The sequence below is a fragment of the Mustela putorius genome, unplaced genomic scaffold (assembly GCF_011764305.1).
Source record: "Mustela putorius furo isolate JIRA1106 unplaced genomic scaffold, ASM1176430v1.1 tig00000129_pilon_pilon_pilon, whole genome shotgun sequence".
NCBI classification, from domain to species: Eukaryota; Metazoa; Chordata; class Mammalia; order Carnivora; family Mustelidae; genus Mustela; species Mustela putorius.
The window spans coordinates 36380982-36394058 of record NW_025421290.1 but is presented as its reverse complement, the minus strand read 5'-3'; the positions used below and the strand labels follow the sequence as shown (position 1 = coordinate 36394058).

General features: G+C 52.2%; 1 protein-coding gene across 2 annotated transcripts in view; it reads right to left on the bottom strand.

The window, feature by feature from the left end:
* Positions 1-1606: 1606 nt before the first annotated feature.
* The window catches only part of POMT2 (protein O-mannosyltransferase 2), a 43036-nt gene continuing 31565 nt past the window's right edge, over positions 1607-13077 (bottom strand). The window contains exons 12-21 of one of the 2 annotated variants that reach the window (XM_045071868.1): positions 12538-12616; positions 11245-11396; positions 10711-10802; positions 9592-9668; positions 6878-6949; positions 6514-6573; positions 6313-6418; positions 5279-5419; positions 5006-5120; positions 1607-1643 (exon numbers count right to left, since the gene is read on the bottom strand). In XM_045071868.1, coding sequence (XP_044927803.1) covers positions 1622-1643; positions 5006-5120; positions 5279-5419; positions 6313-6418; positions 6514-6573; positions 6878-6949; positions 9592-9668; positions 10711-10802; positions 11245-11396; positions 12538-12616 — 916 coding nt within the window. In that variant the 3' untranslated portion in view covers positions 1607-1621. Of the gene's footprint in view, positions 1644-1695; positions 4202-5005; positions 5121-5278; positions 5420-6312; positions 6419-6513; positions 6574-6877; positions 6950-9591; positions 9669-10710; positions 10803-11244; positions 11397-12537; positions 12617-13077 lie in introns of those variants that run through there. The other variant, XM_004739176.3, reaches the window with a different exon arrangement.

The window sequence follows — 13077 nt, the reverse complement described above, 5'->3', positions numbered from 1 at the left end:
AAAGGACCTGAGAACCTGGCTGGGCCTGAGTAGGGCCGGGGGGAGGGAGGGTGTTCCGACCAGGAGACAGAGGGTCTGAGTCCGTGTCGGAGGGCTGAAGAAGTCACAAGAGCTCCTATGGTTGCCTGGCATCTGCCCATGACCTGGTAGCAGGTTCTAGTGGAGGCAAGGGGAGTGCTGTTCTAGAGCCAATGCTTGCTGATGTGGAGCTGGCGACAGGAACAGAGCCAGCGTCCACTGGGCCATCTGGTCCCAACTCTTTGCAAGGGTCTTTACATCATTCACTCTTCATCCTCACCAGACCACTATCGAGGAGGTACCATTTGTTGTCCTCTGGTTACATGGAGGAAACAGAAGCCCGGGGGTGTGGTCACGTGTCCCAGATCCCACGGATGTACACGGCGGGGCCGGGATTTGCCCTCAAGTCTGATTCCAGCCCATTCTCCATGCCCCTGTGTTCCACTGCCTCCTCCATTCTGGTGGACTATGAGCAAGAGCTGTGTCCACAGTTGAGAACCAGCCAAGGGCCCTGGGTCTGGGTCAGTGGTGTCCGGAGCTGGCTCTTTGGTGGCCTCAGAGAGCCAGCTGTACACAGCTAGCTTTCCAAAATCTCACACAGTGACATCAGGATGGTAGCCTGAAATGGGCCATGGTGGGAGTATTTACACCACGGAAACTGGCAAGTGCCACCTCTCAGGGCTCTTTTTCCTGAGAGACGACTGGGCTGGGTCCAGCAGCGAACACCGGCCCCCGGGTCAGCTGTGGATGCACTAAGCAGCATGTACAAAGGAACATGCTAAATCTGGACACTGAGCTGCGTCCAGGCCTTCTCCCCAAGGGATCTAGGCTTTCCAGGTTGTTCTGGGAAGGGGCTTCTAGCCCCAGGATGAAGCTGGAGCAACAGAAAAGGCCGACTTGGTGCTCAGTTCTGGCCCCGCTGTTGACTGAGTGTGGAATTCAGGCAGATGTTCAGGCAAATAATAACCTCTCAGCACTGAGAGATTAACCAACCAGCACTGACCTCGCTGTGCCTTCATGAGGATCCGGTGACACAGAGCCATCGGGCTTGGGAAAGTAAGCTGTGCCAGCCGAGACATGTTTGGTCCTTTTCTAACCCGCCCAGACTTGGTGTTTTCCATGCTCTGAAGATCTGCATGAGCCCCTCCCCACCCCCTCCAGCCACTCTGGTCCCCAGAGGGCGGGGGAGTCAGGCCGCCCCCACTTCCCAGAGAGGCTACTCCTCTCCTCCCCCTGTCTACTGCCAACACATCTCACATCTTTTGGACCCTTAGCGTCACTCCTCACAACAGAAGACCCCTGGTGGGATGGGGTCTCTGGTGAGCACAGTGGAAGCTGCTACAATGCTGGGCCATACAGCTGCCTCAGGAGTGGACAACTGTTACTCTCTCGTGCTCCTTGCCCTACTACATGGCCAGTTATAAGAGAAAAAGTAAGGTCCAGCTTCCTACTTATTTTGGAGTAAGTTAAAATAAATTAAAAGAACAACCAACATTACTCAAGCAACCTTGTAGGCGGAAGGGCCCAAATGTCCCCTGGGGTAACGAGGCTCACCTGCCCAGCCAGGGCCTCGGCCACAGACACGGTGGAATGGTTCCTGCACTCAAAACATTCCTGTCTTCTCTCTGGGAACCCGAAGGAAAGTCAGATTCAATTAAGGACAAGAACACCATGGCATTCAAAATAAGAGCTATTTATTACAAAAGTAAATGGCCTCTGATTATCTGTGGAAACTTTTTAAAAAATATATAAAATTGTGGCTCAAAAAGCTGGCTGGAGTTTGCGCTAACAAACATCTTCTTCCTCCACCAGCTAGTCTGTAGGGCACGTCACATTTCCATGAATTCCTGGGCCCCAGAGCCCACATTCGGAGCCCCACCTTGATCGCCTGTCCCCAGTGTCTACCACCAACCGAACCTGAGCACGGAAGCTGCACCAGCCCAGACGGCCTTGTCCACAGAGAATGTCTGCCAGTCTGGGCTAAGAGGAAGAGGAGGGAGTAAGCCAACAATTCTCTCATCCCTGGAAAGCAGGAGAGGAGACAGAGGAGCCCCTTGTCCCCAGTGTGGCCAAACTAGGAGGGAGCCATGGGCAGGAAGCTTTCTCCTTCCCCGCCCTCACTCAGAGTGGCTGCCTCTCTGGTTCCTCGGAGTTCCTCCCTTCCAACCAGCTCCTAGTAGGAAACAAGAAGGTACAAGGGGACCTCGGTCCCCTCCCAGTTGTCGTGGGGCCACAGTTCTTGGCTGAGGGGCAAGGACAGACTCCCACTTTCTCCCTCCAGGAGAGCCCACCCAGATGGCTGCCCCGCCCAGCTCAGGAGACACCAGCTCCACCCAGGGCAGGAGAGACAGTGGTGCGACGCGGCGGAAGGGGTGAGCAGAGGTTCTTCATCCCTGCTCTCCTCCCCCTTCCAGAAACACAATTAAGCCCACAGCCCAGACTCAGCACACAGGCAGCACTTCCTGCCAGGGGAAGTCAAAAGGGCTGCAGCCCTGGGAGAGGGAGGTCATCGCACCCCAGATCTAATTAACAAACCTGCCTTGTTTTTGACATTGCTGCATTTCCTCTATTAACATTAATGATGGCCAGTCGGAACGGCTCAGGATGGCCAGAAGCGTCCCTCCCCATGCCCAGTAGGTAGCACAGCCTGTCCCTGGGCCCAATTTCCAGTCTCCGTGGCAACCGCCTCCGGAAGATGCTCTAAAGAGCTCTGACCCTGTCAGAATCGGTGGGGGTACAGAGGAGGGAGGATGAAGTGTGGCAGAGCCTCATCATTAAACCGGGAAGCATCACAGTCCTCTGAGACAAAATACTCTGTCACGCACCGGCGGGAGGGAGGTGGCTGAAGCATGGGCCTGGGCCTGGTGCAGTTCTGACCCAAGGGCTTTCTTAATTTCTTCCATTTGGGGAGGAAGTGAAAGGAACAGCTCTGAGCTTCTTGCTTGGGCCTTTAAGTGGTAGAAAGTAGAAGCTTTGCTGCATTTCTAGGTGCTCTGGGTCTTTGGGAGAAAGAGATCGGTGAAACGGTGACAGAGAGAGGGAAATGAAACATATCCAGGGCAGCAGGGAAGACAGAGACGTGGGGAACATCTCATGAGTGACAGGAGCAGCAACCCCGATGGGCTGCGGCAGCCCACTGGGACCCCAGCGTGGCACCACAGATCCCTGCCTTGCTGCCCACCAGCCTCGGCTGCTCAGGGGCCCCAGAGGTTCTCCCCACCATGGGGAGAACGCATCTGCACCACCCTGTAGCCAGGCTGGATGCGGAGGGAGAAGGACGGACAGCAGGAACCACCTCCGGCACACAGGGCCTGGGAACACAGAGCAGCCAAGGATAGGACGCCGTTCCTCCCACCAGTCATCCAGAGCCCGGTCCTCTGTGCACACTGCAGGCAGGAAGTGCAGGCACCTGCTGCCCCAGGGAGTTGCCGGCAGTTCCCCCAGGAAGCAGCTGGGAGGCCTGCCCTCCAGCTCAGGGGCGCTCAGTTCTGTTTGTTTGTGGGGAGAAGGCAGCACGGCTTTGACAGCCCCATCTGTCTGTCCTTGGTGATATCCCCAAGTGGGCCCAGTGAGCTCAGCCTTCTTGGAGGTCAGAGAATTTGGGGTGGCTCTTTTTTTCAAACTAAATCCAGTGTGAAAGAAATACCAGAAAATACTACTATAGCCCTGGACTATTTCTTACAGTTTATGACACTCAGCTGTCCACAGTCACGGTCTGTATTCCACAGGTATATGGACAAATGAACCCTCCCACTCCGACACACTCACCCCCACGCTCTCACACACTCATCCTTCCTTATGTTGCACACTTGGGGAAACGGGCCTGAGAGATGGCCTGTGTTGCTGAGCCATTCCCAGCTACGGGATCCCAGCAGCGGGATCTCTGCAGACAGCGCTGCGGCTCTCCCTAGTGTGGGGTTAAATTCCAGGTATGCTCCCAGAGCTGGATCCTGGCAGGCAGCAGAATTCCTCAGGCTCCTCGGGCAGCTTTGCCCACAGCTGGGAAGGTCCAGGGACTGGCTGCACAGCTGGCTGTCCCCAGAAAGTTCCTGGACTCAGGCTGGTGTAGCAGTAGCCTCAGAAGTCCCATGATTCAAGCCATCTTAGTCCTGCCATGGGACTTCGGGGGTCCTGGGCTAGGGGACCGACCATCCCGTAAGCCAGAGGGTGGAAGAGGTAGAAGCTGTGAGACAGAATCCAGAGGGAGGCCATTGGTACCCAGTGTCCCGGGAGAGGCAAGGGCCCCACCGATCTTTGAAATTCAGCAGCCCCTGCTGGAGCTTATCAGCTCGTCTCCACCTACAGGACCTACTCCTCATCACCATGTCTGAGTTCAACATGTAGGCACACCGTAGTCCGAGGGCTTAGTAGATGCTGGCTTAATGACAAAGAAGGAAAGGGCTCCTCCCAGGAGGCCCAGGGGAGAGACCAGTCCCGGGGTCTGGTCGGGTCTGGCCATAGCTGTTTGGCTCAGAGTACTTGTTAAAATGAGCATGTGCCCTCAGATCACAGGCCCACCATTTCCTGTTCACACTTTAAGGCTGCCAGGCCCCTTAAGGCCAGTGACTTTCACAGGGGATCTGAGACTGGCCCAGAGCTGGGGCAGTGAGGCCAAGCAACACCCTCCTGGCAGTTATTCTGAGGTACGCCCCACACCCTTCCCTCACCCTCTGCCTCACCCACCCCCGCCAGGGCTGTCGGGCGGGAAGCTGAGGCGACTAAAGAAAGGCAGCTGGGATGGTACAAAAGCTGGGCCCCCTAACAAAAAGAAAGAACACACAGCCCCAACTTTCTCCTATCTGGCTCCACATTGGGGTCACCTGGGGAGCCCTGAAATCTGGCTCACTTGAATCAGAGTCTCCAGAGATGGGGCCCTGGCACCACCCTGCTTTAAGAGCATCTCGGAGGACTCTAAAGTGCACCAAAGGTATCAGAGTTGTGGGCAGGGAACAGGGGGGCAGCAATACAAGGGGCAGGGGCTACTCACCTGTAGGCAGTTCCCAGAAGCAGGCTCAGGAGTCCTGCCGCATACATGCCCCTGGCCAGGAAAGGGGAGGCCAGACTCCAGGCACAGAGCTGCAGGATAGTATCCCACAGGATCCCTGGGAGAAAGAAGAGAGCCAGGCCTAGCCCCACGCTGTCAGAGGATGGCTTCCCGGGAAGCAGCAGAGAGCAGCCATCTAGGTCAGGAAGCAGGGAGACTCCCCCTCGGTGCTGCTCCCCGGCCCTCCTCCCCCAAGGCCAGGTAGGCGGTGCTGACCTGTCAACATGCTGGAGAAGAGCATGGCTGGGAAGTAGTGGTGGAAGTAGAGGATCCGGCCCATCAGGAAGAACGGGAAGTAATGGAGCATCCAGCCGAGCAGGAGCTGACCACCTCCTTGCAGCAGGACCTGGGACAGCCCTGGACCCCAAGCAGCACAGCTTGGTCAGCAGCCAGGGAGAAGGCAGAGACCCCTGCTCTCGTCCAGCTCTGCCCCTTCCTTGCAAGGGGACTGGATTAGGCCACAAGCCCTTACCAGGCCTGCCTCCCTCATTTGGAGCACTAAGCAAGCTGCTAAGCGAGCCCACAGCAGCTGGACCAGAGGAGCAGCTGGCCCTCGAGAGCCTTGCTCACCGCCTGCTTGGAGAGGCCTCAGCACCCACACAGATGCACCAAACAGCAGCAGGAGACAGCCCAGCCTCCAAAGAAGCCAAGATGCTGCATGGCCCACAGACAGCCGCCCCCAGCCCACTGCCATCTCCCACATCTCTGCTGCTGCAAGGATCTTTGCAGGGGCGGACAGGGCAGCGGTGAAGTCAGAGATGATTATGGATGGGACAGAGGGGGTCTAGGGCCATGGCTGTTCACGCGGGAGCTGCATAGGGTAAAAAGAGCCTGTGGGAAAGTCTCAGGGGCTGTGGTCCCTACCCCACTAGAGGACAGGGCCACAGAACAGAGAGCAACAGAGAAGAAAAGGTGGGCAGCTCTATACAGAGCATAGAGTTCCGAAGTGAGGGCTCTAAAGTCAGACCACTTGGGCCTGAACCTTAGCTCTACACTTACTAGTATATGTCCTGGGATAAGTCCCTTCTCTTTGTGCCTTTGCGTCCTAAGCCATAAAATGGGGTTAAGAATGTTCTATTCTACAGGGCTGCTGAGAGGATGGAGTGTAACACAGTACTGGGTATTTGGTGACTGAGCTCTAAAAAGCAAAGGACAAGGGAAGCGGTGGGGTGGTGAAGGCAGAATGGCCCTTCGGCAGAGCAGGCTCCGGCCAGGTGCTAGGTCCGGGGAGGAAGACCCCAGGGACCGACCTTCCACCTCCGCAGGCAGGTGTGCCCCTCTCTGCACGGCGACAGCAATGATGCTCCCCAAGAGGATGTAGAGGACAATGCTCAACAGATTGAGCCACCAGACCACCTGCACGGGAAGGAGAACGGGCGGGTGAGAGGAGAGCCGCAGCCTGCCGCGGACCCAGGCTGAGGGCCCACGCAGGGAGCGCGCGGGGCACTCACCGGGTTGCCGAGCAGATACACGCGGAAGTCTGTGTCGTTGATCCCTGAGAAGCGCAGGCCCTGCGGAGCGGAAGACACCCTGCTGATCCCGGACCCGGTGCACCCTGCCACACGTGCTCCGGCGGGAAGGAGGACCAGCTACCTTCCACAGGAAGGGAGCCTGGGCAGGAGGCTCCGGGAGTGCCGATTCTATGTGAGCTCTTTGGGAAGGCCAGCTCAGAATCAGGACAGAAAACAGAGCCCCGTCTTCGGCCACCTCATGCCAGGTAAGGCCTTGCCCAGTCGTCCACCCCACCCTCACCAAGTCTCAATGGTCTCTATTTTGGCTCCATTTCCTGGGAGCAGCTCTAGCCTTGAGCCCTACCTGATAGTTGATAGGCCAGTGCCAGGGTTTGGATGTGAACTCATTGTCCTTGGGTTTGAGGCCATTGTTCCCCTGCAGGAAAAGGGCAGAGAAGAAGTTAGTCAAGGCAGAGAGATCTAGAGAGCTGACAGAAATGTGGGGAATGGGCATCTCTGATAGATAACCAACTGTCAAGAGAAACCTCCCCTGTCTCCCTCCCTTGCAGGGGAAGAATCTGGTGTTCTCAGTCACTGTTCACCTGCTTATGACTGCCTTACTTCTGCCAACACACAAGCTTCCACTGCCACCAAACACAGTCCATTCAGACCCACTCTACTTGAGAGAAAAAAGGACTTGTTTCCTGTGAGCACAAAACATATATCCATCTTCCGGACCAAGTAGAAGGTGTCTAGAAGGCTAGTGCGAAATACAAAATCAGGCTGGCTTACTTGTTTCCTCTGGAGGCCAATTTCAAATACAAAACCAGACAGTCCGATGAGTTCCTGAACTTGGAAAAAGTTACTTTAGTCTAGTGTTTGTCAACTTTTTTTTTTTCATTCTTGCCCCTCCTGGGGCTTTTTAGACATTTTTTTCCTAAATGCCTCCCATGACACTTTAATACCACAGCTATACTCTAAATGTGTTTACATACTGGATGACTACCTGTGCTTCATACACTAGAAAGTTAAGGGTTTTTTGCCGTCCGAGAATACATTTTACTCTGGGAGTGATACTACCCCCATTCAGAGTGAACACTTTAGCCTGGAGGACCCAGATCCAGCACCTTTAATCCAGCAGCCAAGACTGTCCAACAGCCTGTCTCTACATACCACAATCAGGGTTTTTCCAAAACAAGAAGGAAAAGATCAGGACCCTGGACAGTAAGCACCAGGCCTGGTGCCAGCCTCATTATCAGAACAGACGGAGAAGCCACTTCCTGAGAGCAGGAGTGAGGTGTTATGAGTTAGGTCAGGGTTTCTCCACGGAAGGACTCAGAATGAAGAATGAATCATCCCGGGCCCCAGAGGAGCTGCTAAGGGAAATCCATTCCTTCGAACCATTGCAGTTCGGTCCCAGACTCCAGGACTCCAGCCAGAGCTCTAACCAGCCACAGAAAATCTATTCACTGTGTTAGCCTCGGAAATCCAGTTCCTTTACTAATCCAAGAAATGGAGGGAAGGAAAAACCTACAACCTTTACAGGCCTAAGCATTTATACATCCTTCCCTATGCTTAAAATCTAGAGTGGGCTCATCCCAGCTGACCTCAGCAGGAAAGGCAGCCTTCTCTGCACGGAACTCAGACCCTCCACTTAGCAGGCAGAGAAGCCCTCTCCTGTGCGGTTTCTCTCATTTGGACTATTTTGATCACCCTCCCCACCCTGACTCTATATTGGCTGAATAAGAAAGTTCCCTGGTCCCCCTTTATTCTTTGGCTCTACCTCTTAGACAATGAAAGAAGAAACGAGACTATTTAGACTTCATCTTAAAATTCTACCCAGACACAGAATGATGTTTTAGCTGACAGGCACGTACGTATTCAAAAGAGCTATGTCATCAGGCCACAGTGACAGTTACAAGCAGGGAGTCAGAGAAGAAGTGACCCAGAGATCACTTAATGTCAAGTCATCACCTCCCAATGTGCAGAAATGACAAAATTTGAATTCTCTGATCGAATCTGGTGAAGTAAGTCAACTGTATTTACTGAGGACTGCTTACATAATCACTTCCAGGAAAGTCCATTTGACAGCGGCTCAGCAGGGGACAAACAACGAGCACTACACGTTTCTGCGCCCCCGTGGGTGCAGCGATCATCACGTACCTGGCTCAAGATACAGCGATTCCTACACACCGTTGCTGCGGGATGCTGGCTTTCCACAAACCAGAGCAAAGGCATCCCCCACACATCAGCACTGCAGCAGGCTTTCTCTGCTGCCCAGGGGTGAAGTGAGCTACTGCGTAGAACTTTCTCAACTTAAGCATCTCCTCTCTCAATTGTTCTTACACCTTTCAGGCTAGGACGGCTGTCTCACACTCGTGATGGGGAGTAACAACGAGTGTTACGAAATCTGCGGTAGACTCAACCATGCCCCCTAACAGTTCCCCGTGTCTGGGAACACGAGTGGGCTCGTGGTGGGCACTTTATGCTGTAGATCAACAACATGCTCAGATCAGTATTCATGCTAATTCATTCTAATTTCCTATGATGGAAGGAGCTATCAATGTCTCAAGATCTTCAACCAAGAGCACTCTGGTTTTCGTGGGCTCTGCCGTTGAAGAGATTGGAGGATCACTTAGAATCAGCAGGGGTGGCGGTAACCAGCGTGGACTCTGAAAGCTGCTGGCCTGGCTCTGAAGCCTGGTCCACCTCTTCCGTTTAGTTCTGTGACCCTGGACAAGTTCTTTAACCAATCTGTGTCTCAATTCCCTCATCTTTAAAGTGGGGACAACCAGCCCATACGACTGTGATAACTGCTGAATAAGTTGGTGCGGCACTGTGCTTAGAGCTACGTAAGTGTGCACTGGAGTCTGTCGCCATCACCGTCATCACCATCACTGTCATCATTCTGCGATAAGGGAAATGCCTTCAAGGACCAAGTAAAGCAGAAGCGAAGACCCTTTCAAAGTCCCCCACCAGGAGACAGTGCATCTACACCATGGCTCCTGATCTGTGATGCAAATTTGTGGATGGTCGGAGCTCACAGAGAAGCCTTCAAATGCGAGGGGCCCACAGTACCCGGATCATCACCATGTGGGACTCCAGCAAGATCTCAGGAAAAGTGGGCTGCAGCACATCCAGGCTGATGTTTGGCACTAGACAAAGAAAGGACAGAGAAGAAAACCTCGGTTACAAGCACTTCTCACAGCTGTCTGTGTTCCAACACTGCTTCTGGAGCCCGAGTATAGCTTTCCTGATGCACTGGCTAATGAGTACGTTAGAGTGTTGAGGAGACAGAAGAAAGCTTGGCCCAATTCCTGATCATCCCTTCAGCTTATGCAAAGCCCTCGTGAGGCACTTGGAGAAACACAAATGTGACAAGGCCCATCCCCAGTGCTGCCATTGCTCTCAGCACTATCACCCTCCATTATGGTACAGGCTCGAATGCTGGGCCGGTCTGGGAGGACAGGGACCAAGTCCACCTCATTCACCAGTGTATCCCAGGGGCCCCCAGGCTTCCCACTATACTCACTAAAGAGTTGTTTCATTAGTAAAGTAATTAGCTGGTTGGCTAAATTAGGTACTAAGGAGAATGAAATAGGAAGCACAGAGAGGGGAAATCAAGCAGAAGCTTAAGAGGGATGGTGGAGGAGGACAAACGATGGATCCTAAGACTGAGTTGAAGATTACATTCCTGTAGAAACACCACATTGGAGCTGGGAGTACAGATATGGGGGCTCAAGGGCTATGGCCACTGCTTTCTGTGAAAGTGTTGGCTGGCTGGGGCTCTCCACAGGGGCATCACCGGAAAGCACCAGCCTGCTCCAAGCCTTGAGGGTGGGAGGAACCCAGGTGCAGGGGACAGAAAAGCCCAGAAGGAGACAAGATAAGTAGACCCGCATTGCAGGCAGCAAGGAAAAGCATCAGATCCAACAAGAAGCAGGGAAAATGGAACAAGAAAACTAGCTCTGGCCCACAGTGAGGTCACGGGTCAATTTAGGGGGAGTTTGAGGAGGATGGGAAGTTGACATGGATGGGAAGAAAAAGGAGCTACCTGTCCAGACACCTCATATGAAAAGATTAGGTTCAAAAAAGACAGGAAATGACAACAATGAGATACAGTGGCAGCAGAATCTATGAACATTGATTTTTCTAAGATAAGAGTTACTTATGTTTCCAAGAAGTAATCTCACTCACATTTGGGATTGATATGGTCCTCCACATTCCAGATAGAATTGAGGGTTTCCTTTAGGTATGGGGTGCAGGTAACCTCCAACTGTTCCCAGCCCCTGTGAAAAGCAGTCACAGAGGTCTCTCAGAAGACGTGACACTCACCAGAGAGTCGCACTGTCAAATCTCTTACATTTATAGAACCTGCTCTTTTCAACCCAGTGGCCATACTTTTTTCAACTTCACTCTTTTATATTCCATGACTGTCCTAGGAGGAGTCCAGAGTATTCCCACGTTAGAAAGGCCCAGAGCACATAGAATGTCCTAGACAGATGAACACCTATTCTGTTCAACTCTCAGAACACATAAAACACCAAAGGAACTCTGGAGTTCTGTGCTCTGTAACACACGTGATGCCTTTTCTCCCTCCATCTACCACTAAAATACAAGAAAACGTGAGGTGAACATTGACAACTGGGAAATAGAAGTTTCTGGTATACTCCTTATAGTGTGAAAGGGGAAAGATGAGCCTCAGTTGGGACATCAAAACCCCAGACTCACCACTTGGGCAAGACCTTTCCCGAGGAGCCCAGGACACAACCTGTGACCAGATGGATGAGGCGAATGCGACTTCTAAGCACTTTGATCCGGTTTCCAAATTTTCTGTTTACAACCTCAATCCGCCAGAAATCATTTGAGTCCCCTGTCCCATTCTGCCATGTCAATCAAGGGAAAAATACAAAGAAAGTTAAGATGACTTTAGAGAAGACATGTCAGGAAAGAGAGATGGCCCCCCTTCCGATGCCACCATGTTACAACGGTCAAAGACAAAATAGGCCTCAGTGGATGAGGCAGGAAGGGGAATGAGAGGGCCAGAGAAACACCCCAAGTGACGGACATTCCCTCAGTGCTCGCCACCACAACTAAGAAAAGTAGTGTGACTCCTGCGGCCCACACTCCAGTGCTTCACAGGACTACATTTAAATTCTAAACATATGTCTTTGCTCTTAAAGCAAACTCATGACAGCACCTTGAGCCAACAGAAATAGATTTGGGCCATTTGTACCCATTACTTGGCCATCTGGACACTCACTCATCTAGGCCAGAAAGGTTTGGCCTGGAGATGATATTCTGGAAATTAAGACATTTGTGTCTAATTCTCCTCAGGAGATGCCCTCAAGAAAATGATAATTAGTGGCCCCAGTAGCATGGGGTCAGCAAGCGGGAGGGGGGTTGGGAAGGCCACCTTAAGGAACACAGAATCTTGACTGATGCACTAAAGCCCCTGCAAGGGAACGTAAGATAGTCCTAAGTCTAGCTGCCCTCTCCAGTGGTTTTGTTTCCAAATCACTCCCCAAGTACTCATTGAGCTTCTTTTTCTATTAACTGCATCACCCCACGCTAGTAAAAAATTCAAAAGCACTGTGGTTAACATCTCCTGCAGAACAGGGAAGTAATCCTTAAAAGTAAAGTCAATGAGGACCTGGCAAAGAATAAATATATAAATATATGTTTATATATTTACCTAGGATCATCTTGTGGGTCCATGGCTTTTATGTCCACTGTGATTTAAAAAGGGACCCAAACAGTATTCATATGTGACATTTATTAAGTGTCAGAACAGAAAAATGGCATGGTTATTATGGGAGGGAAGAGATGGAGACAAACAGACTCACAGGCTGCTTTTCCCACAGCAAGCCTTGCCAAAAAGTTCCAAACGTTAATAGAGTCCCTGTGTAGCCCGTCATCCTCAGGAACATTCCAGAATTCCAGGGAGGATGTGTTCTGTCTCATGGCCATAAACTAGCCCCCACAATTTTTTACAGCCTGATCACACTCCAGTTGCTCACTTACTATGCCATAGCCAGTGACCTGATAGTGCTTCCGGGTCAGGGGGGCCTCATGATAGTGACTATGCAGGTTCCGAGAAGTCCTAGAAGTAAAGAGAGAGAAACGGCATTATCCTGGGGAAAAGAGACATGTAATGTCTCCTCTTTTACTAGGGATATTCAGAGTCATCTTTTACTGCAAGAAAAATTAGAATCTGAGCTATGAAATCCAACAAATCAGGAATATCTTGCCTATTTACTCACAAGAAACAGCCAGAGAATCAGAGAATTGCCCAAACCATGAGGGACAGACGGTAGGAGCCCTGGACCCTGTGCCAAGAAAGGGGTTAACTTCTGCAGTAGGGGGATGACTTACCACATTTGATGGCTCTGAAGCACTTAGCTTGCCTGACTCATGAGGCAGCTTTGGGGAGAAGAAACTAAGATTTGTAATCTACTCGTGCCTAAGCCAGGTAAGCCTCCTCCCTCCCATTTACTCTTTCTGCCCTTATCACCAGTTTTACAAAGTGGGGGTCAGAAGGGGAAGGGAGGAATTAATTCGGCT